The 25,078-nt window shown below is 44.3% G+C and overlaps 1 protein-coding gene across 7 annotated transcripts in view; it reads right to left on the bottom strand.

Moving 5' to 3' along the window:
* LOC100083193 (alpha-catulin) overlaps positions 1 to 25,078 on the bottom strand; it is a 110,164-nt gene that overhangs the window by 46,205 nt on the left and 38,881 nt on the right. For all 7 annotated transcript variants that reach the window (XM_029053033.2, XM_029053031.2, XM_029053030.2 and 4 more), the window contains 6 exons: positions 13,833 to 14,022; positions 6,921 to 7,108; positions 6,295 to 6,414; positions 4,998 to 5,087; positions 1,539 to 1,709; positions 985 to 1,185 (listed from right to left, as the gene is read on the bottom strand). In XM_029053033.2, coding sequence (XP_028908866.1) covers positions 985 to 1,185; positions 1,539 to 1,709; positions 4,998 to 5,087; positions 6,295 to 6,414; positions 6,921 to 7,108; positions 13,833 to 14,022 — 960 coding nt within the window. The remainder of the gene's footprint in view (positions 1 to 984; positions 1,186 to 1,538; positions 1,710 to 4,997; positions 5,088 to 6,294; positions 6,415 to 6,920; positions 7,109 to 13,832; positions 14,023 to 25,078) is intronic.

Genomic DNA, 25,078 nt, shown 5'->3' with positions numbered 1-25,078 from the left:
CCCATCACCAGCCCCCATCCTTCGATCGGAAAACACTAGAATCTTGGGTTTCTTTGCCGTACTTGGTAAGGGTCAGCCATCCAACTGCACTCCAGTTGAGCTTTCCAAACTTTTCTGATCCGAAGACCATCAGACCCAATGAAGGAAGCTGTGGGTGCAGGCACAATGACACCTGTACATGCTCCACCTCCACAAGTCTTTGGAAATGTCTGGTTTGCCTCGGAACAGAAGCAGCGTGACCCAGCACAAAGTCAACAGACCTGGGAGTTAGGAGATCTAGGATCTAATCCTGACTCTGCCACTTGCCTTTTGTGTGACTCTGGACTAGTCACATAACTTCTCTGTGCCTCAGTTTCCTCATCCATAAAATGAGGATTATTTGTTCTCCCTCGAGGGACTGAGAGCCCCATGTGTGACAGGAACTGTGTCCAGTCTTCTTATCTTGTATCTGCCCCAGCACTTGGGACAATGCTTAGTAATGGTGATTTCAAAATGAGTCCATTTTCTTCTGGTGGATTTCCCTTTCATTCTGTAATGACTCGAGCAGTTTTTGCTTATTTTGTGTATGTGTCATCATTCTTGCTCCAGTACAGAACTCTCAGTGAAAAAAAGAAGCTATGGATATTGCTCAATTTTAGTTTGATGCCAGAGTCAGATATCCTAAATCAAGTAAGAATTGCCTTAACATTGCTATATACGGCAATATTCAGCTGTAATGTTAAGCAGGCATAGCCATTTGTGTCACTTGCAAATGTTGAAAAAGAGTAATATTAATGAAGAAATACTTGTCATGCACCTGGTACATATGAATCATGAAAGCCACCACAGAAGCCCAAATTTTTGCCATGACTGCAAATTAACTTTACCTTTTTTAAAAAAATCCCAATTACTCCAGTTCCATTCTCTAACCTGAAAATCCATACCTTATCTATGAGACAGGACAAAGGCTATGTAGAATTAACTTCTTTAAAAATCAGTTCTTACAACATGCATCCAGACTGAAACCAGCTCTCCCAACTCCATTTTAGCCAGATTTGTCAGTTCCAAGATTCTCTCTCTTTGATCATGGCTGATGTAGGCAGAATCAGTAAAATCCTCTGTTTGTTCCACGATGAAATCCAACAATGTGGAGAGATTCTGCTTAGGCAGAAAATAAAGATTCTCCCGGAGAGCTTCAATCTTACTCTGAAAAGGAAAGTTTGGGATTTAGGCCCTCACCATAATCAAGATCTTCCTTCCTTCCACTGGGCATATGCTCTATTGAATGGTTTTGAATTCATTTCTGTCAGAGAGAGCACATATTGAGAAGTGCCCAACAGTACAGTCTGTTGGATAGAATAGATTTGAATTTACAACCCTGATATTAATCATATATAACCTGGGGAGCTTGAATTAAACTGCTTATTGCCAAGAATATAGATTGATATGATCATTACCAAGCTTCCAGATACACAGGGCATAGAACTTGCCCTTTAAAAGAGGTGGGCCCTATGAAGTGCCATGGTACCATGGTTCTCCCATGTGACATTTACTCTCACCTTGAATGCTTTTATGCCGGTGTAGATGCTGTTAGGTGAGACTTCAGCCTCTGCATTTGGCCTGCAGTCGGTAACTATATCAATGACCTGTTCCAAAGCCACACGCATCCGGTGAAACACCCCTTTCTTGTTTATTCGAGCAGATTCACAGTCGGGATGCCTAAGGCATGTCTTTGAAAAGTAAGAACAAAAACTTTCCATTGGAACATGTGCACATTATCCTGGGTGCTAATATTAGGGGTTCCACCTTAAAAAGGTGAAAAATAGAGCATAAGATACTGATGTCTCCCCATTCTGCTTCTCCCTATTGGAGCTGAGAAGGAAGGAAAGAAAGTGGGCACTGGCAAGAGGAGGTATATTCGAACCCACCCTAGCCCAAGGCCTACAGGAAACCCCTCCGGGGACTACAAGGGAGTGTTGTGGGTGAGGAAATACTACTGATTGATTGACTGACTAATTGGAATGGCACTCTGCTCCCATTTACCTCCTATTTGCATGGCACAAGGCCTGAATTAGTGGGAGGGGCAGGAGAATGTCTGTCTTCCCCTCTAGACTGTAAACTCATTACTGCAGGGAAAATGTCTGCTAATTCTGCTGCATTGTATTCTTCCAAGCACTTAGTACAGTGCTCTGCACATAGTAAGTGCTCAATAAATACAATTGATTGACTGTCTGAGTACCTGGATCAAAATCCCAATAAGAACTTGATCCTCATCTAGCTGGGGAAGTACTCTTTCTGTTTCTGTTTTTAATGGTATTTGTTAAGTGCTTACTATGTGTCAAGCACTATTCTAAGCACTGGGAACAAGGCTGGAGCAGGCAAAGGAGTAGCAGGGGGAGGAGGGTGATGAGGGAGCATGGGAACAGCATGAAGGTTTGGCGTTCTGTCTGGCAAGGGCGGACCTTTAGCCCCAGGCCGAGGTCAGCAGAAAGTCAACTCTACCAGGCTCTGGCCAAAATTGGTTGGTCACAGGCCCCTTCTTTTTTTTAAAAAAAAAAAATGGTATTTGTTAAGCACTTATGTGCCAGGCACTGTACTAAGCACTGACATTCCCTTAACTGCTGGGATCCTAGACAACTGCCACACACCCCAGCAACCCTGGTATTGAGTGTGAAGCCTCTTCCAGTATAGTGGTGGTCCAGTACTAGGCTAGCAACACAAGCAGAAACCAGAAGCAGCATGGCATGGTGGATAGAGCACAGGCCTGGGAGTCAGAAGTTTGTGGGTTCTAATCCTAGCTCTGCCACTCGTCTGCCATATGACCTTGGGCAAGTCGCTTCACATCTCCGTGGCTCAGTTTCCTCATCTGTAAAATGGGGATTAAGACTGTGAGCTCTATGTGGGACAGAGACCGTGTCCAACCCGATTTGTTTGTTCTCACCCCAGCGCTTAGTACAGTGCCTGGCAAATACCAAAACTATTAAAGGAGGAGTCTAAGCAGCAGTGACTGTAAGCTCACTGTGAGCAGGGAATGTGTCTGTTTATTGTTGTACTCTCCAAGCACTTAGTACAGTGCTCTGCACCCAATAAGCACTCAGTAAATACGACAATGAATAAATGAAGGAATGAAAGGGCAGGCTGAGCCCTGAGTTATCTGGCCTTGCCAGGTTCTATTTTCTAGAGCAGGAATATTCAACCACTTAAAAAAAAACTGTCCCCTTGTAGTCTCCGTATTTCACTGACTTACTCCCATTAACAGGGGGAACACTTACAAGAGCAGATGAGAAGAGAATCCTGTCGCTTACATCTCTTTGGCTATGGGTCACTTCTTGCCGTGCTCGGGGGGCTCTGAGGAGGGCCAACAATTCCTCATTTTTCACCTCTCCAAGGAGCACAGAAAGAAGTAACTCTACCAGTGTCAGGAGTCAGAACTCACAGGTTCACCATGAAGCTTGCACATTACATGCCAGGGAAAAGCAGTCCAGTTTTCTACTGATTGCCGGCATCATTTAATTTCAGAGTCCTCTTGTGTATCCTCTACAAGTCTTTGAGGCACCCAAGGGTACACGTGCTACCCAGTTTGAAATCCTCTGCCCTGGGACACCAACCACTGACTACTGATTCCCCAAAAGTTAGTGAAAATGTGGGGAGGCCATTGAAGAGATATGCCCAATTGGGCAAAGTGACCCTGACCGCTGTGTCACTTTGCTTCTAGACCATAAGCGTGTTGTGTGCAGGAAACAGGTCTTTCCAACTCTGATATACTGTATTCTCCCAAGCAGTTTATACAGTGCTCCGCACACAGTAAGCTCTCAATGAATATGATTGATTGGCAGCACTAGTTCAAGCCAATGGGAAGGGTGGCTTAGGGAAGAGGGGAACCATTCTTTTGAGATTCAGGACCGGGACATGGAATGATCAATTCTGGACACATTTGCTGTATTTAATCAGTGGTGACCCCAGCAGGCTGGAAGAACCCTGTTAGCCTACATTTCAAAAGACACGGCCTGCGGAAGCCCATTCTGGCTGTGGAAGCCCATTCTGGCCGCGGAAGCCCATTCTGGCCGCGGAAGCCCATTCTGGCCGCGGAAGCCCATTCTGGCCGCGGAAGCCCATTCTGGCCGCGGAAGCCCATTCTGGCTGCGGAAGCCCATTCTGGCTGCGGAAGCCCATTCTGGCTGCGCCGCCACTAGGTCTGCGACCTGGGGCAAATCACTTAGCCTTTTTGGCAGCTCCTAAGTCTAAGGCTACAGAATACTACCATTCCTCTGGAGGTCTGCATTTTAAGTGACCAGTTTCTATACTAATGAAAGTACAACGTTTTGTGAAAGAGTACTGAAAGACTTTTCCACTTCTCCCTTTTTGAGATGTATACATTCAAGGTGCTTTTCTTAAAAGAAAAGCAGCATGGGCTAGTGGGTAGAGCACAGGGCTGGGAGTCATGGGATCTAATTCCAGCTATGCCATGTGTCTGCTGTGTGACCTTGAGCAGGTCACTTCACTTCTCCGAGCTTCATTTACCACATCTGTAAAATGGGGACTAAGACTGTAAACCCCCATGTAGGACAGGGAATCAGTCCAACCTGATTTGCTTGTATCCACCCCAGTGCTTAATACAGTGCCTGGTACATAGTAAGTGCTTAACAAATACTATGTAAACAGAGAAGCAGCATGGCTTAGTGGAAAGAGCACAGGCTTGGGAGTCAGAGGAAATGGGTTCTAATCCCGGCTCTGCCACTTGTCTGCTGTGTGACCTGGGGCAAGCCACTTCTCTGTGCCTCAATTACCTCATCTGTAAAATGGGGATTAAGACTGTGAGCCCCTTGTGGGACAACCCGATTACCTTAGATCTACTCCAGTGCTTAGAACAGTGCTTAAATACCATTATTATTATTATTACTGATTAATACAATTATCATCATCATAATTATTAGTAACAAAATATTTGGAAGATAGAAGAGAGATGGATTAATTCATCCCCTTCTTTGAATGCTTTTTCCCCAACCCTCCCATCTTACTTTTGAAGCTGTGAGAAGCATCATGGTACACTTTTCAAGGACGGCCCTCGCGGCGGCCATTCTTGCCTTTTTCTTTTCATCCTTCAAATCCTAAATAGGAAAGACATTACTGACCGTGCTGGAAAAGATGAGATGAATGGTGATGATGGTGATGACAGGGCTCAGATTCAACCTACTCCGAGAGAACAGGCCCCAGGATAACAGTCTCAGGCGGCAGCTCTAGCTTGGAAGTACGGATCGGGTCCTCGCCAGTTTCGGTCTCATTTCCAGGCTCAATTTACAGGTTCTGTGCTGCCACCCGTGTCCCACCTGGCTGTTCCAGTCCTCCCACTCCCTGTTCCAGCAGGTCGCTGGTGCTCCCTGGGGGGTCCAGGCAGCCTCCTGCGACTGCCCTCCACCCGGGCATTGCCCAAGTGCCTTTGGTGTGCAGAACCCTGAACTGACTAGGTGCTTGGGAACATTCAACTGAAGTAAGATAGCTACTGCCCTCGTAGAATTTACAATTTAATAGCTGTAATGGTGATTGCTTCTTCTTCATCTCTATGTCTCTTTCCCCATCCCGGCCCCTTTGAGTCTCACTAGGACTTGGAGCATTTTGAGGAATGTTCTCTGTTTAAAGATCAATTAGGAGGTCTTTGAGATCTACTGTAGAAGACTGACTCTAAATGAATTTACAATATAGTCCTACTTTTTGCCAATTTCATCAATAGCCTGTAAAATTGCACTTAGCAACATAGATTAAAAAATAATATTGCTCCCCCATTTTAACACTGATTTTACCATGGCTAAGAAAAAAAGTCTTGTTTAAAATCTAGATAATACTAAAGCACTGACTGTGAAAAGTCCCACTTTCACGTAATTTTTATTGCAAAGGCTGAATAATGATGTCATGCTTCTCTTTGCCTCAGAGGGATATTTGAAAATAAATGAGAATAACTGTGAAATAATCTGGGCTCTTCAAAGGAAAGGTGCTATATACCTCCAAGGTATTATAATGATAATTCTGCTCTGCAAGAGAATATATAGTTGCCAATCCTCTGCATTCTCACGAAAACACTTCACCTAGCCTAAAAGGCCATTGAATCACCCCACCCCCCCAATACATGCTTTTCAAAGCATTTCCTAATTATGCTATGTTTTAATGAAATCATATAGTTTTTTTTAAGGAAACAAAAGGATTTAGTTGCCCAAAGCCTAAACACAAGAAAGCCACCATGACTGACACAAATCAAAACACAACTCCATAGTTAACACATACGCCCGTTGACAGTGAGGCTCAAATCTTTTCAATACCTACATTTTGTCTGTCGCCAGTTAGATGAGCAAACTCCACCATTTCATTCCCGAATTGGCTGAATATCTGTACAAACTCCTGAAAACTACTCACTTTCTCTAGTTGCTCCAAAGTGGCAATAACCTTTAAAATAAAACCGAAAACGTGGTTACATCATAAGTAAAAATGGAACAACATTCACTAATCTCCTACTATAACCCAGCCCACACGCTTCACTCCTCTAGCGCCAACCTACTCCCTGTGCCTCCATCCCGTCTCTCACTGCCAACACCTTGGCTCGCCTCTTCCCTCTGGCCTGGAACTCCCTCCCCCTTTGTACTCTCCCCATCTTCAAAGCCCTACTAAAATTAGATTTTCTCCCAGAAACTTCCCCTGACTAACCTCTTATTTCTCTACCCTATTCGCCCTCCCTTCTGTGTCACCAACACACTTGACACACTTTGGTACTCCTTAATGCACTTTGCTACTCATCCCAGCCCCATAGCCCTCTGCTCCTTCCCCCATCTGGAGTTTATTTTAATGTCTGTCCCCGCCGTTTAGAATGTAATGGACTAATGGACTTCATTATGCACAGCTATTAACTTTCTCACACCACTGAGATAAATTTGGGAATACCAGAAAGCAAATACCTTGTTTCTTGAAGCTATAATCTGCTTAATGACTATTCGGTCTGCTAGCAACAGCACTTTGGTTACAGAGGAAAGAAGCAACCTCGCAGCCTTTACCACTCCAGTTTTGTCGGTAAAAATTGTTATCCGGGCATCTGACTCTGGACGATCCATGTGGGCCACATCGGTAAGCCCGGCAATTGTCTCACCTATCAAGACAACAAAATAAAAGATATGTGGAATTTTACAAAACAATATGGCAATGATGATACTTTAAAGGACTGTACAGCTTTGCCTGGGATCAGAGGGACAGGGACTGGGAGAAAGGCAGGGTGAGGATGAGCCCAGAAGTTATCACATTCTCCACCCAATGTTCCCAAATTCCCAGCCACTACCTCAGCTGTTATATCCCTAAGCGCTGCAAATATCTTCCAGCTTCTCCCTCCCCTCTCCTAGAACTATTAAAATGAAGGAGGAGCTGATGAAAAAGGTAAAGGAGGCAGAGGCTGGATCATTTTCTTCCCCCCTCTTGCATTCTCTCTCTCAGTCTCCGGGAGGCAGAAATTCTACAGCAGGAGTTCTCCCCTCCACAGGAAGCCCATTAAGGAGCAGATCAACAATCAACCGATTGTATTTAGGGAGCACTTATTCTGGACAGAGCACTGTACTAAGCGCTTGGGAGAATTCAACCGAATAGGCAGACACGATCCCTGCCCCCCCAGGAGCGTACACTCTAATAATACTAATAATTATTAGAGACAAGATCAAGATACAGTACATAGGTTGATGCTAGATGAGCCAAGTGTATGGGCTAGTTTGTAGTGGGAGATGAGCAAGATTAAATAGGAGGGTGTGAGCTGGATGAGTGCCTCAAAGCCACAGGTAAAGGACCTCTGCTGCAGAGATGGACGGGCAATCGATGGAGGTTTTCGAGAGGTGGGGAGTCATGCCTAGAATGTTTTTGTTTGTTTTTTTAATGATCCAGTGTGAAGTATGGACTGGAATGGGAGAAAGAATGGAAGGAGGCAGGGGAAAATTGTGTGAGAAGCAGCATGGCTTGGTGGATAGAGCATGGGTCTGGGAGTCAGAAGGACCTGGGTTTTAAGCCACATGTCTGCTGTGTGACCCTGGGCAAGTCACTTTACTTCTCTGGGCCTCAGTGACCTCATCTGTAAAATCAGGATTAAGAGTGTGAGCCCCATGTGGGACAGGGACTATGTCCACCTTGATTAACTTGTATATACTCCAGTGCTTAGAACAGTGCTTGGCACACAGTGAGTGCTTAACAAGTACCATAATTACTAAAAACATTTCCAGTGTCTGATATCTCTTCCAAACCCTTTCAGTCTCCTCTAAATTCTGTGCCATGCCTACTTTTTCTCTTTATTCCTAAGTAGTAGCCATCTACCATTTGTCCAGATCCCTTCATTTCACTCTTACCCTCATTAACCAGTCTCCCACATTCAGTCAGGTGAACAGAATATTTATTCTACATTTAGTAACCAAGCTAGATGCTACAGAAGTGGCTTGGCCTAGTGGAAAAAACACAGGCCTGGTAGTCAAAAGACCTGGGTTGTAATCTCAGCTCTGCCACTCACCTGTGGTGTGACCTTGGGTGACTTATTTAACTTTTCTGTGACTCAGTTTCCTCATCTGTAAAGTGGGGATTCAATACCCGTTCTCCTTCTGCCTTAGACTGCAAGGCCCATGTCTCACCTAACTTGTATCTACCCCAGCACTTAGTACAGTAGTTGGTACAAGGTAAGCACTTAAATACCACGATTATTATAATTATTATAATTCAAGAAAGTTAATATGGGAAACTATACTAACGGTAGTCTGGAAAATCATAGCATGGATTAAATGATCTATGAGTGCATACTGAGCACAGGGTACCAAGATCTAGAGGTCACATCTTTCTAAGTATCTTCCAACACTCCATTCCTCACAATCGCCATAGTGCTTTTGTACGTAGCACTCCACTAACTCCATTATTAAAGCACTTATTTATTCACCTATCCATTTTTCCATTGATTATTCCTCCAATCAGTAATTTATTCTGTGTCTCTCTCCCACATTAGACTGTAAATTCTTTGAGAGCAGGGATTTCCCTCCCTTCTTAGACTGTGAGCCACGTGTGAAATAGGGGTTGGGTCTGATCTGACTGCCTTGTATCCAACCCAACATTCGGTACAGTGCTTAACAAAGACCAACATTATTACCTGACTGCCTTGAATCCAACCCAGCAATCGGTACTGTGCTTAACAAATACCAACATTATTATTATTATTATTATTATTAATAACTGTAAGCACTTCACAAATACCACAACTGTGGTACAGGCACTGTATTAAGCAGTGGGGTAGATAAAAGATAACTGGGTTGGATGCAGTCCCTGTCTCATTTATTATGTCCTTTGCCTCTATTGTATAATTGGTCTGCACATAGTTGAGGAATTAGAGTATAATTCCATCAGATATGTGCCAAAGCGCTCCCCACAAATTATATACTGTACACGGTATATAACGGAAGCCTTCCTTAGAGAGCTTGCTATTAATCAATCAGTGGTATTTACTGAGGGCTTACTATGTGCAGAGCACTATGCTAAGCACTTGGGAGAGAATTAGCAGACACGTTCCTTGCCCTCAAACAGCTATCAGTATTTGCTCAGCCTGGCTTCAATGGGAGAGAAGGCGGGGGGCCGGAGGGAAGGTCCCAACCTTTGTCAACAACCTGTGTCCCTGTATTCTTTGCCATTTATGTCAGTAAAACCCTCTTCTGAGGCCCACTATTCGACCCTTCTGGTCCTAACACTCTAGGCATCATTTCACCCAGCGCCAGCAGGAAGTGGTTCCCACCCAACAGTTCACACACAAATGCTATATCTGCATCTCCTTTGGCCTCCCTTGCTCATTTCCTGTCCCCTTCCAGGTCTCTGCCAGTTTTATCCTTTCCCTTTGTTAATCAAGGAGATTAAACTTCCCAGAATGTTGCAGATCCACAGCCAACGGTGCCTCTGCAAAAATGTGGCTTCTTACCTTCCCCACCTCTTTCCGCCTCTAGCCCCATCCTACTCCTCTGCATTCAACTGATAGAAAGAGAGAGGGTACGTGCTTATCCACAGGCAACAAACTGCCAGAAAACAATGAGGAGAAAGGGAAAAGAGTTTCCTTCCAACTCCAACCCACCCACAAGGCTCTGGAAACAATTTCCCTTTCACAGAGAGCCAGCCAGGAGGGAGATATTTTAGGGAAGATTTATATTCTGAAAGGGAGAGGTGAGCAGAAATCCCACCACTTGAGCGTTGCTTAGGGGAGTGCTCAAACAGAGTACTAGCCTTTTGATTCATAGTCATTTTTCTCTCAAATTGTCTACATAATGAATTTTTGGTATTTGAGAATTTTTGGTAGTAAAATGTAAACCATTCAGGTGCCAAACTAAAGATAGAAATACTGGTTTTTAATCAATATAAATACACACAGGCACACACATACACATACCCAAAGGCTTCTAGGGCTGTAAACTCATCCTCTAAACCTGAAGCTTGTTGTGGGCAGGGAATGTGTCTGTTTACTGTTGTATTGTACTCTCCAAAGTGCTTAATATAATGCTCTGAACATAGTAGGTGCTCAATAAATCTGTCTCTCCCCCACAAACTCTCAAAACGGCGATTAGGATCCTAAATTTGTCATGATTGGCAAAAGTGCTGTTGGCAAAACCAAATGCTTCTGGAGCAAAGAGGATTAAGAGATTGACAGTTTTGGACATGCCAGGTGAAATTCAGAAATGTCTGTAGTAATCAAAAACAAGTACATTTAGTTCTCTTACAACAGGAGGGTTAAAGTCTTGCCAAACCCCATGTTAACGAAATTTGCACTACAACATGCCCAGCTTGACAGGCGCTGTATGAACACACACAACTACATCTTCCAACATCACACTGCAATTGTTGAAGGAACATTCTCATGAGTGTGGCTGAAAAGATCTAAGTGAGATAAGGAAACTCTCCCACCTTGTTTTTTTAAGCACTCACTATCTATCAATCACTGTTCTAAGTGCTGCGGTAGATACAAGCTAATCAGGTTGGACATAGTCCGTTGACCCTCGTGGAGCTCACAGACTCAATCCCCATTTACAGATGAGGGTACCGAGGCACAGAGTAGTTAAGTGACTTGCCCAAGATCACGCAGCAGACAAGAAGCAGAGCGACCTGGTGGATAGAGCATGGACCTGGGAGTCAAGATCTGGGTTCTAATCCCGGCTCTGTCACTTGTCTGCTGTGTGATCCTGGACAAGTCACTTCATTTCTCTGTGCCTCAGTTCCCACATCTGTAAAATGGGGATTCAGACTGTGAGCCCCATGTGAGACATGGACTGTGTCCAACTTCATTTGCTTGTATCTACCCCAGCACTTAGCACAGTGCCTGGCACATAGTAAGCACTTAACAAATACCATTAAAAAAAAAATGGTGGCACAGCCAGGATAAAAACCCACATCCTCCACCTCCCAGACCCGAGCTCTTTCCATTAGACCACGGTGCTTCTCCTTGTTTACAAGTTAGAGCAGAGCCTTGTTGTACTAATAAGTTTGTCTCCCTTCAGGCCTTGGTTTTCAACCCTGTCTCTTTCTGTCCTGGTTTCCATGAGGAGCAACTCCTTTTCTGTTTCCTGTTGGCCAGACTTCTCTGCCTGCTACAGTGGTCTCCCAATAATCCACTGCTAAGGAGCCCTGTTCTAAGACCCTGCTTCACCATGTCTCTAAAATGTCTTTTCTGCCCTCCTGGGTTTGCATGGGTCCTTCTCCCAGTTCCCCAAACAGCAGCTTTTTGGGTATCCAAACAACCCAAATCTCCCACCCAGCAGAGCTGTGTTGCTGTAAGCCCTGCTTTGAAGCTGGTAAAATGACTGCGTTTTATGACTTCATGGTTGATCACCTCGCTCCGTGGGCTATGGGTCACAGGTGACGAAACTGCAGGTCTCATAACCACGCAGAGGGTTGGACATATCAGGCTTGTAGGCCTTCGGCTTGGTTTGGAGCTTGATGGCCAGTTGCCGCCATACTCTGCCTTCCAAAAGCCAAGCTGGCCTTTTTGATTCCAAACTCTACTTCTATGTCTCTGGGCTTGTTGGATAGCAGTCAATCAATCAATGGTATTTCTTGAGCACTTACTGTGTGCACAGCGCTTGGTAGAGTACAGTAAACCAGAGTTAGTAGACACATTCCCTGCCATGACAGCCTGGCCTAGTGGATGGAGCACAGGCCTGGGAGTCAGAAGGATCTGGGTTCTAACCCCGGCTCCCCAAATGTCTGTTGTGTCACCTTGGGCAAGTCACGTCACTTCTCTGTGCCTCAGATACCTCATTTGAAAAATGGAGATTGAGACTCTGAGCCCCATGTGGGACATGGACTGTGTCCAATCTGATTAGCTTCTAGCTACCCCAGCGCTTAGTACAGTGATATAGAAAGCAGAATAGGGTGACTGATTTCCTAACAATGTTCTATCTAAAACGTGTAGTAAAAACATGCATTTTGGAAGAACTGGGTGTGTTTTAAATGGCATCAAGCACAATAAATACAATAAAAGGCCACTCGGTGTGAGAAAATTATTTTACTTACCTTTAATGAACTGTTTGCTACAATGCTACTCCACTTGAAAAGGGGAAGATCATAACTTCACTATAAAATATGTTACAACAATCATTTTAAGCGTCCCATCACCGTAAGTTTTCTGCTTAATGCTAATGAATGGACACGGTAATGGCACAAAGCCCGACATGTCAAAGTGCCTGCCCCCGTGGGTGAGCTGGCTTAAAATAATAGGAAGTACGATGCACAGCCAAACAAAACTGTTGTTACTCAAAACTTTATTGACAATGGGAGCCAGAATATTAACCAGGGTTGGTGAGGAGAGCTGTCCTTTGATTTTAACAGATAATGCTTCTGATGAAGGGATCTTAATTAGTGTGTGCAAATGAGGTTACGACCAATAAACAATCATAATTCCTTTCCCCATTAGATACAGTTAAAGCACCAAGTAGTGGATAGAACACTGATAGAGTGCGGTTCTGGAGGTCAGAAGGACCTGGGTTCTAATCCCAGCTAAACCACTTGTCTGCAGAGTGACCTTGGGCAAGTTGCTTAACTTCTCTGTGCCTCAGTTTCCTCTTCTGTAAAATGGGGATTGAGACTGTGAGCCTCACGTGGAACAGGGACTGCATCCAACTCGATTTGCTTGTATCCACCCCAGTGCTTAGTATAGTGCCTGGCTTAGTAAACGCTTAACAAATACCACAGTTATTATTATTAATACTACTAACGTTAAAGATTCACCCTCTAACCAAAATTGATGAATGCTGCTATCAATGGGTGTCTACTGTGTGTAGAGCACCATGCATGCAGCTGAGAACCCAGAAAACCGGCTTTGCCATACGAGTAAACTAGGCACCTACCTACACTACTAATTCGGCTAGGGGCCACCTCTTTCCGACTTTCACTTCTTGTCTCATGGCTCAACTGCCTTTTTGTTCCTTCCTTAGGTCTAGGGCACTTAAGGTGTCTTCACCCAACCCTGAGACCATATAATGGAAGTAAAATCTAGTTCTTGCTCTCGACCAAAGGATACATATCGCCACATGTATAATAGGTAAAAGAGTAGGAGTGGATCTATGAATGATAAAGACAATTAATTTCACTGCTAAATAGACCAAGAGCACATAAGTGCTCTTCCTCACCGTACCCGGGTACAGACAATTGGGAACCTTATCTGACAAGTGAGGAGTGCATTCCCAAACAAGGCTGCACAGGCACCAGAGGACTGTCACCTTCCCAACAATCAACAGTCTAATATTGGGTAAGATCGACCCTCAGTAGGGAATGTGCTTGACTGTCCAAATTAGAATATTTGAAGAATCAAGAACTACATTTTCACTTACCTGCACGCTTTGCCTCAATGCAAGCAATATGGATTTCCTCTTTCAGGTCCTGGTTTTCATTGGCTATAGCTTCACCCACTGCAACAAATTTTCCAACTGCAAAGTTGACTGCTTGTCCCATCTGCTGAATTGCTTGCAAGGTCTTATCTGACCTCTTTGGTTTATCTTTATGATTAATAAGTGTAGTTATCTGTAAGGGGGGGGGGGAAGCAACATGTCAATATGGTATATATATTTTTTTTTACTTTGAATAAAAATAGAAGTACTGTATTTCAAAGGCTAAACAAAGGCTTTAAGCACAGCAACATGTTCCAAAATGGGTTAATCAAATTTTCCAACTGTCATCCTATACATATTACATTCTTGATTTCTTGATTTTATTGCATTGGAATCAAATGAAACTAAATTTAAAGAAACAAGCACAGAATGAAGCTACCTTCCTTGAAAGGCTTACATATGGGAAGGGTTTTTGTCGTCGTTGTTTTGGTTTACAACGGTAATTGTTAAGCGCTTACTATGTACCAGGCATTGTACTAGGCGCCAGGGTAGATACAAGCTAATCAGGTTGGATAAAGTCCATGTCCGGCATGGGGCTCACAGTCTTAATCCCCATTTGACAGATGAGGTAACAATGTGGCACAGAGAAGTGAAGTGACTTGCCCAAGGTCACACAGCAGACAAAATGGCAGAGCTGGGATGAGAACCCAGGTCCTTCTGACTCCCGGGCCCGTGCTCCATCCACTGGACAACACTACTTCTCTGAAAGGGTTAACCAATTACATAGGCCTAAAATTACACTGGGGGTAATGACAATAATGTTTCCTAGCACACAAGCAAATCTTGTTGGCATTATAAGCATTCACACCCATCCTCTATTCTGTGTTTCACCACCAAAGTCCTACCCACATCATACCACGGTGACGATGTAAGTCGGCCAAAAGTAGAACACCTGCTGGGGCTGGCCATCAGTGATGAAGACTTAACTAACCAAAGGTTCCTGACCAAAGAACCACATAAGGTGCCTTGTACCTTACTCAGCAGGCTAGCGGGAAAGGTACAGATTACAGTAGCCACCAAGGCACTCATAGCTTGCTGTCACCCTGCTGGTACGTATGGGTGCTTTGGCGCTATGCTGTGGTGCCTTTGGCCACAAACGGATCTTTTCTATAAAATTCTTGCATGCGCTTCACAGTGTGCTGCATCCTTACCCACCTACTTTGGGCAAGTTACTTAACTCTTCTATGCTTCAGTTACCTCATCTGTAAAATGGGGATTAAGACTGTGAACTCCATGTGGGACAACCTAATTACCTTGTATCTACCCCAGTGTTTAGAACAGTGCTTGGCACATAGTAAGCACTTGACAAATATGATAATTATTATTATTATTACTTGTTGAACCCACTGGCCCAGCGAGAAAATAGCTCACAGGAATGAGAATGGCACTGCACAAACCGTTAGTACTAAAATGCATTGTTTTATGCAGTTTCACATTCCTGAAGTCTTCCTTACCAATTCTAATGGGAGAGGAACTAGGATTACTGGCCCAAGGATGTGGACAGGGAAGTAAAAAGTAGAACGGGAGAACGGAAAAGGGTAGGAATGGGGCAAACATGCCCAGACAAATAACCCCAACCCACGGGGTCTATAGATAAACTCTCCCCATAGAACCAAATCACGGCGGCAGTACAGACTAAAACAGTGGCTATTCTTTTAATTACTGTTAAAATTTATATTCGTTATACTACTTTTATTTTTCCAAAGCATTGTCGTATCAATTGCTTCATTTTATTCTCAAAACATATCTGGGAGGGAGAGGCAGGTTTCTGCAACTCAGAAAGGGCAAGTGGATTGCCGAAGGATTCCGCAGCAGTCAGTGGCAGAGCGGGGGCTGGGACCCAGGACTTCTGACTTGAAACCCCATGCACTTTCCACTAGACCACACTGCCTCTTGTGCAGCTGAGTGTAGCTCTGCCATCTCGGGCTCACTGAAGTTCCTACAGCAACCACCTGGTGTAGAACCTGTGCTACTAGAACCTTCTCTGGACTCAGCAGAGGCAATAAGCCGAGGAAACTGAGGCGAAGGAGTTAACTTACTTTTAAGACATCTAACTTTCTCGTGGGGAGAGACTTGAGCATGAGGAAGGCTCTAGACCGACGTAAATTCGATATGACAAAAATGATGTCTTCATAATTTTTTTGAAGTCTATGTCTAATGCTGCAGCAAAATTGCAGCACAACTCAGCCTTGAGGTAATAAAATGTACACATTATGAGTTTATTAAATTCCTTGCTGTCACATAGCCAAGTAATGCTATCTATCAAACATTGCACTTATGTTTCCAAAAGTAAATCATGGCAGGCAGGCTTCAAAGAGAAAATTCACCCCAATTTGAAATAACAATGAGACAGAATACAGTCTTAAATTCTAAAAATCACCCAGAAGATATTGAAAGGGGATTAAACAAATGGAAAAGCTAGTCTTTCCAACTAAGCATGATTTAGGATTGTTAATAGAAACTTTTTTTCCCAACCACGTCTAAAATGATGGCCAAAAGGTATTTCCTTAACGTTCACTCCAAAGGGATGTGAGAGCTGTTAAGGGCTCAAGAAGAATGTTCAATGAAAGAATCATTTACATAAAGGCAATAAATCAGAATGGGACCTACAAGAGGGAAGACTCTGACCATGCCTCTTTAATCACTTGAGGAAACTAGGAGTTTTAAAGATGAATCCATTGAACGAACATAGTTATCTTACAATCATCTTGAGAAGCAGCACAGTGTACTGGATGGATCATGGGCCTGGGAGTCAGAACGTCATGGGTTCTAATCCCGGCTCTGCCACTTGCCTGCGGTGTGACCTTGGGCAAGTCATTTCACTTCTCTATGTCTCGGTCCCTGCATCTGTAAAATGGGGATTGAGTCTGTGAGCCCTATGTGGGACAGGGACTTTACTAAGTGCTTGGGAGAATACAACAATAACTACATTCCCTGCCCACGATAATACTGATAGTACTTCTTAAATGCTGGGATTGATACAAGATGATCAGATCAGACAGTCCCTGTCCCACAGAGCTCGCAATCTACGAGGGAGAGAGAGCAAGTATTTTATCCCCACTGAACAGATGAGGAAATGGAGGCACAGTGACTTGCCCAAGGTCTCAGAGCAGACAAGTGCCAGAGCCGGGACTAGAACCCAAGTCTTCTAACTCAAATCCCATGCTCTTTCTGCTACGTCGTGCTGCCTCCCAGTTACGTGAAGCAGCTTGGCTCAGTGGAAAGAGCACGGGCTTTGGAGTCATAGGTCATGGGTTCAAATCCCACCTCGTCCATTTGTCAGCTGTGTGACTTTGGGCAAGTCACTTAACTTCTCGGTGCCTCAGTTACCTCATCTGTAAAATGGGGATTAAGACTGTGAGCCCCACGTGGGACAACCTGATTCCCTTGTCTACCCCAGCGCTTAGAACAGTGCTTGGCACATAGTAAGCGCTTAACAAATACCAACATTATTTTATTATTATTATTATGTCCAGTTAGTTATGAGCCGGAGCCTGCCTGGTGGGAGTGGGGGTGGGGGGGGGAGAGGGAGGGCAAGAGAGATATGGGGAAGAAGCAAGGGCAGAGATTTAAAAGCCCCACAGGGAGGATGGAGCAAGGAGGGTTCGACAAGTGGGAAGGGACTGACATAACTGGCCAAAATGTGAGAAAACATTGCGTGCGCCTCATCACGAACCAGAAGATCCCATGCTGTCCTGAAAACAGTTAAATGAAATCCAATTAATAATGATAAATTAAATTTGCCAATATACTAGTGGAAAACCAAAAAAAAAAAGATGAAAATCTCTAAATGTACTAGAAAATTAAATTGTAAACGCCTCAAGGACAGAATCTAATATCACCCCCAATCTAGTGCGAATCTAGTAGCTCAGGTGCTCAACAAATACTAATGAATGAAATCCTCATATCCTTTTTATTTCAAATCAATTCTTCATTTGTCTATTGAGATTATTTATTCAGATTTCATCCTTGAAAACCTCAATGCTTACAATCATGTAGGAACTGTGCTAGGCAGGCATTAAGTTAAATGCGTTTGTGCAAACGATAGAAAGAGTGACTAGGAAAATCAGTCTTCACTCTATGGACAGCAATAGCTGTAGGATTTGTCACAAAAATTAAAGCTAACTAGCTGTATTAGGTGATCAATCAGATTGCATGAATAAACTGAATATGAAATAGGTACAGAAGGGCTTTGACAAGCGAGCATCTGGTTTTAGCAAAATCAAAATGAAGTAGGCTTATTTTGATGACTAAGCAAATGAATTGAAATGGAGGCACTATTTCAAAGAGTGCAGAGTACATAATATTACATTTGGTGTAAAGTCCCATAAATTAGGACGAAAGTAGGATATAAGTAAGCTTTCAGAGACAAATCCATTACGATTTTTGACCGGGCCTAAAAGACAGCAGGAAGAATACTAATTCATTTTGATGTATTTGGGCATTGTTCAAATTGATTTTATCTACATAGGACGTGTACGTAACATTTGCAAGTTTTGGCAACAACACTTTATATCTCTTTCAGTTTTATTTGCTAAACCAGTCTCCAGGCCAAATTTCATGGTTGCCGAGCAACCGCCTAGCAACTGTACATTTTAGTCATGCGATTTTATATCGGGGGGTCGGCAACCGATGGCTCTAAGGCTGTAAATGGCTCTTCTTGGAGCTCAACGTGGCTCTCGAGCAGGACCCCAGGCTAAGGGAGAGCCCCTGCCACCAACCCGCACGGCTCCGCAGCCGCTATCTAGGTAAAAAGCCATGGTAGGTGGCATGGCCAATGGGCTCTGTGTGGCCTGGTCAGCCTGATTTGGTGGAGGATGGGGCGAATGCAGGGCTTGGGGTATAGGAGCCAACTCGGTGAACATCAAAGGGGACGATCACCCCCATGGGCTTGGCGATGTGGGTGTACGTCATCATCGTCAATCGTATTTATTAAGCGCTTACTGTGTGCAGAGCACTGTACTAAGCGCTTGGGAGAATACAATATAACACAGTCGGTAGACATATTCCCTGCCCACAATGAGCTTACAGTCTAGTGTGGGAGAGAGACACTGACATAAATAAATAAATTACGGATATGTACCTAAGTACTGTGGGGCTGAAGGAGCGGTGAATAAAGGTGCCTGAGGCACAGAAGCAGTGTGGCCCACTGGATAGAGCCCGGCCCGGGAGTCAGAAGGTCATGGATTCTAATCCCGGTCCCGCCACTTGTCTGCTGTGTGACCTTGGGCAAGTCACTTCATTTCTCTGGGCCTCAGTTCCCTCATCTGTGATATGGGGATCAAGACTGGGAGCCCCACGTGGAACAGGGACTGTGTCCATCCCAACTGGCTTGTATCTCCCCCGGTGCTTAGTACAGTGCCTGGCATACAGTAAGCGCTTAACAAGCACCATAATTATTATTATAAGTGACTTGCCCAAGGTCACTCAGCTGACAAGTGGCAGAGCCGGGATTAGAACCCATCGCCTTTTGACTCCCAGGCCTGCTCTCTGTCCACTAGGCCATGCTCATCATCCTCATCATCATCATCAATAAGCGGCCGCAGAGCCCGCCACCCCTCCCAAAGCATGAGTCATAGCTACTCCAACTTAGCTGGCCTATCTCCGTGTTGGCGCTGCTGCTTACCGATTGTGGCAGTGGGTGGCCAGGGAAGGGGAAGCAGCAGCTTCAGGTGGCTCATCCTCACGGACCCTGGGGCCAGAAGAGAGAGAGAGTAGCCTGGGGCCCGGCCCTAGTCTGATGGCGGCAGTGGTGCCAGAGTATAAGGAAGAGAAAGGAGAAGTGGAGACAGCAAAATGGCAGCTATGCAGCAGGGAAAGGGATCTAATTCCTTGAGCATCTTCTGGGTGCCCAGCACTTTTCTAGGTGCTTGGGGAAGTACAATAAAAGTATGAGACGGTTTCAAGTGTCGCCTTAGGTTCCTCTCTCTTCTCGTTTCTTCCTTCTCTCCGCTCTCTTTTTTCCCCTCACTTCCTTAAAGCTTCATCACAAGTTTACCCCTAAGGTCAAAATGAGAAGTTGGCACTCCTGATTAAGGAATGCCTTTCAGACCGCCCCAGCCAGCCCCTGCCAACCCAGCAGCTATTTAAAGGAGCTATAGCCACCTTAATCCCTCCAGGCTTGCATCAGACTTTTAAGAAATTTGGGGTCCCCAGGAGTCATGCCTCAAATTTCACAAGGTCCACTGGGATTAGGATAAACCCCCCAATTTTCACCCATGCAGGGTTCAGGGTCCCGCCCTTCCATGCAGGGCTCTATTCCACGAATTTAGAGCTAATGGTAGCAATCCACCCTCGCCTGTGTGATATTTTCTGCCACCTTTAGAGGAGATTGGCCCCAGATTTGCCGCCAGGGCTTTTGACTGCCATCACAGGGAAGCGTTTGGAGCAGAGATGCTCCTGTCCCTACCCTTCTTTCCCCACACACTGGGTTACCAGCCCTGTTCCACACTGCAGCAACACAACCAGCCTTGTCCAGTCAGAACCATCTCAAATAGGAGGCCACTTGGCACGCTTCACCTTGCCATCTGGTCAGGAAATAGCTCCGATTACCACATCCCTAGGATGTCCACGTAATTTGCTGCCCTTATCTTGCGTCTTAATAGATTTTAACCTCCTAGAGGCGTGGGAAGCTTCTGGAGGGTTGCCGTTGGTCCAGGAGCCAGTAAAGGAAGAAAGCCAATTGCCTCACCCACACACTTCCCAAAGGGATACTGTGGCCTCCCTGAGATAATGGGTTGACATCAGAGACTGTGTTAGGGAGAAAGAGATACACAGGTATTTGCTACGTATACAGACACATCGAAGTCGGACTCTTAAGTCTTCTTTAGTAGAGTGTGTAAATGAACAGCAACAGTAATTAGGCAAGGCACTTTAAATCGAAATCCTGGACTCGATGCAGGCTGATGATAGTCATTTAACCTAAGTCATCCTCCAAAACTAGCAACATCCACTTTTCCTTTCTCCTCAGGGTATGTCTTCCACATTAAGTCTTTTCCTTTCCCATCAATCAACCAATGTATTTATTAAGCACTTACTGTGTGCAAGAGCACTGTACTAAGCACTCGAAAGAGTTATATAGTTGGTAGCCGAGATCCCTGCCCACAAAAAGCTTACAAACTATTGGGGGATACAGACATAAAGTCTGTAAAGCAGGGAAGGTTTCCTGGAGGAGATATGATTTTAGTATGGTTTTGAAGATGGGGAGAGTGGTGGTCTGTCAGATATAAAGAAGGAGGGAATTTGAGTCTGGAGAGAGACAAGAATGAGGCACGATGAGTAGGTTGATATTCGAGGAGTTAGGTGTGTGGGCTGGGTGGTAGTGGGAGATGAGCAAGGACAAGTAAGAAGGAGAGAGCTGATTGGATGTCTTAAAGTCAATGGTGAGGAGATTCTGCTTGATGCAGTGACAGATGTGCAACCATTGGCAGTCTCTTTTTCCTGACTTCTCTCCCTTGTCTCGGTGCTTCACTGAAATCGGCTGAGTGCCAGGAGAGCTCATAATAATAATAATAATACTTATGGTACTTGTTAAGCAGACAAGTGGTGGAGCCGGGATTAGAACATCAGGTGAGCCAGCTGCCCCAAGAGGGATTGATAGAACATGTACTTGAATCTCCCCTCAGGAAAGGTAAGGTGGCAGAAAGGGCAAAACTGCAAAGGGAACTGAGGCCGTTCTTGAGTCCTTGCAGCATTAATTTAACTTCTCTCTCCCCCTCTGGACTGTAAGCTCCCTGTGGCAGGTAGCGTGTCCATCAACTCTGTTATACTGTACTCTCCCAAATGCTTCGTACGTGCTCTGTACAAGGTAAACGTTCAATAAATATGATTGATTGATAATAGTTTACTATGACTATGCCCTTTCTTCTCCTCAGCAACATGACTTTACTCCCTTAATGACGCCCACCAGGTATTCCAGTCCTTTATCTTCCTCCTGAAGCCCCTATCTCTTGCCCCAATCACCAGCTTGGCTACTTTATAATAATAATGATAATAATAATAATTATGGTATCTGTTAAGTGCTATGTGCCAAGCACCGTACTAAGCACTGGGATAGATACAAGGTAATCGGGTTGTTCCACATGAGGCTCACAGTCTTAGTTCCCACTTTTACAGATGAGGTAACAGGCACAGAGAAGTTAAGCGGCTTGCCCAAGGTCACACAGCAGACAAGTGGCGGAGCTGGGATTAGGACCCATGACCTCCGACTCCCAAGCCCCTGCTCTTGCCATAAGCTATGCTACTTTGTTGATAACATTAAAACCAAGAGCTTCCCAAGCACCTCCTCTCAACACAAAAAAACTCCCTCCTATCTCTACAGCTATTCTCTCAATTTCCCCAGCTGTGATAATAATAATTAATAATTATGGTATTTGTTAAGGGCTTACTGTCAAGCACTCTCCTAAGCACTGGGAGAAAGAAAAGTTAATCAGGTCGGACACATTCCCTATCTCACAAGGGGTTATAGTCTAAGTAAGAGAGAGAGTAGGTACTGAATCCCCATTTTACAGAGAAGGAAACTGAGGCACTGAGAAATTAAGCAACTTGCCCAGGGTCACACAGCAGACAAGTAGAGGAGCCAGGATTAGAGCCCAAGTCCTCTGATTTCCAGGTCCGGAGTCTTTCTTGTTATGAGCTTACTATATGTTAAGGACCATACTAAGCACTGGGTAGATACAAGATAATCAGATCAGATGCAGTCCCTGTCCCACACAAGACTCACAATTTAAAGGGGAGGGAGAACACAACAGGAAAGAAGAGCAAGTGCTGAATCCCCATTTTACAGATGAGGAAACAGGCACAGAGATGCCAAGTGACTTGCCCAGGGTCCTACAGCAGGCAACTGGAAGAGCTAGAACCAGAACCCAGGTCCTCTGATTCCCGGCCCCGTATTCCTGCCGTTAGGCCACACTGCTTCAAGAAGAAGCATCTACCCCAGTACTTAGTATTCATCCATTCAATCGTATTTATTGAGCGCTTACTGTGTGCAGAGCACTGTACTAAGTGCTTGGGAAAGTACAATACAACAATAAACAGTGATATTCTCTGCCCACAATGAGCTTACAGTCTAGAGGGAATTATGGAATTGCCAGGCACTGTGCTAAGCGCTGGAGTGGTAACAAGCAAATCTGATTGGATACAGACCCTGTCCCACATAGGGCTCACAGTCTCAACCCCCATTTTACAGAGGAGGTAATTGAGGCCCAGGGAAGTGAAGTGACTTGCCCAAGGTCACACAGCAGACAAGTGGTGGAGCCAGGATTAAAACCCATGACCTTCTGACTTCCAGGCCCATGCTCTATCTACATGCTGCTTCTAATACAGTGCCTGGCACATAGTAAGCACTTAATAAATACCATTTAAAAAAAGAAGTTTCCCACCTACTTTCAAAATCTACCCCTTTTAGTTGTACTTAAGGACCCAATTCCCCTCAACTTCTAAACTCACTCGCTTCCACCCTTCTTCCCTCCCTAACCACCATCTTCAACTTCTCATTTTACAAAGGTTGGATGGAATCCTGACTGGAGTGAGTTAAGGGAGCTGGAGGGAAGGCAGGAAGTGGAGGCAGAACTATTCTGAGAACTATTGAAAATTCCCGAAAGAAATTACTGGAAATTATGTGCCCTGAAGGTCAGTCATTAATTGGGCTATTATAGTTAATCCAATGTAATTTCCATCATAATAGTCACTGCCAATTTTACACTTTTTCCACTATAACCAGTTTGGTAATCATTTCTTTACATACTAACTGAATGAATTTGCTGATCTTTGAAAATGTATTAATTGTTGAGAGAGATTAGTTTTTACCCTTCTAAATGCATTTGTTAAAAGTTATTTTTACGCTTTGCTAACATAAACTACTTATAAGTCAAAAAATCCAATCGTTCTTTATGCTGTAATCACATCAGAATTTTAAAAATTTGTCTGAAGTTATTCAAGACAAAGCAAACCCTTTCTCTCATTAACAAAAACAAGTGAGCACAAGTAAAATCAGCTAAATTACCAGTAATTTCTAAATAGCCCCTTGGCTGTCTTCAGGAACAATGCCAACATTCGTATGCTCTTTTAAAAAATATTTTACAATACTGCTATCTTCTTTCAGTGTCCTGGATGAAATGATGACACATTTACACCAAACAAAACATTAAAGAGCCATGGAAGTAAGTGCGCCCAGTTCTGCCACAACACACATTTTAGCTTCTTGTCTTGGCTAGAACGCTGTCGGGGAATTAGGGTACATTCTTCTGAAAACATGGGCCTGTTTGGGCACGGTATGCCATGTTATCAGAAGAAACTGCTTGTGCACATGCCCATGGTGTCAGAGCAGGTGAGTACTAAAGTACAAATTTTCCTTAACACGATGCTTAGTGGAAAGGTCTGGGAGTCAGAGACCTGGGTTCTAAGCCCGGCTTGGCGATTTGCCTGCTGTTAGACTTTGGGCAAATCACTTCACTTTTCTGTGCCTCACTTTCAATCAATCGATCATGTTTATTGAGTGCTTACTGTGTGCAGAACACTGTACTCAGCGCTTGGGAGAGAACAATATAACAGACACACTTCCTGCCCGTAATGAGCTTTCCTCATCTGTAAAATGGGGATTCAATACCTGTTCTCCCTCCTACTTTAGACTGTTAGCACCATGTAGGCCCTGATGAATACCTTGTATCTTCCCCCTTCACTTAGTATAGTGCTTGGCATATAGTAAGTACTTACATACCACTGTTATTATTATCATCATTAAGGACCATTCCTCAAGTCATGGGAGATCAGTGTGTTCTCAGCACTTACAACAGCGCTTGGCACACAGTAAGCGCTTAACACATACTATTGTCATTATTATTATTATTACTAGATCACATTCCCAGGGTCCCAAAGAAATCAGAATGGACCTATTGGGAGGTCAGGTGTGGCCCCACTGTGAAATTTAAAATACTGGTGTCTCCTTTTGGTCTGATTTCCCTGAAAATCTAGGCTTGTGGGAGAAACTGGTCAAATGTCCACCCAACCACGGCAATCCTGAAATGAGACTTATGAAACCAGAACGCACGACTGGCTTCAGCCATCTCAATGTCACCGCTAAATGGTCCAAATGTAAATTATAAACCCCAAATGTCCCTGTGTAAACAAAGCTGAAATCTGTTATGGGCACAGGCTTCTCTACTTTCTTACCCTACTGAAACAGGGAAAAC

Source organism: Ornithorhynchus anatinus, chromosome X2 (genome assembly GCF_004115215.2).
Source record: "Ornithorhynchus anatinus isolate Pmale09 chromosome X2, mOrnAna1.pri.v4, whole genome shotgun sequence".
NCBI lineage: Eukaryota > Metazoa > Chordata > Mammalia > Monotremata > Ornithorhynchidae > Ornithorhynchus > Ornithorhynchus anatinus.
This window is presented reverse-complemented; position numbering and strand designations above follow the sequence as displayed.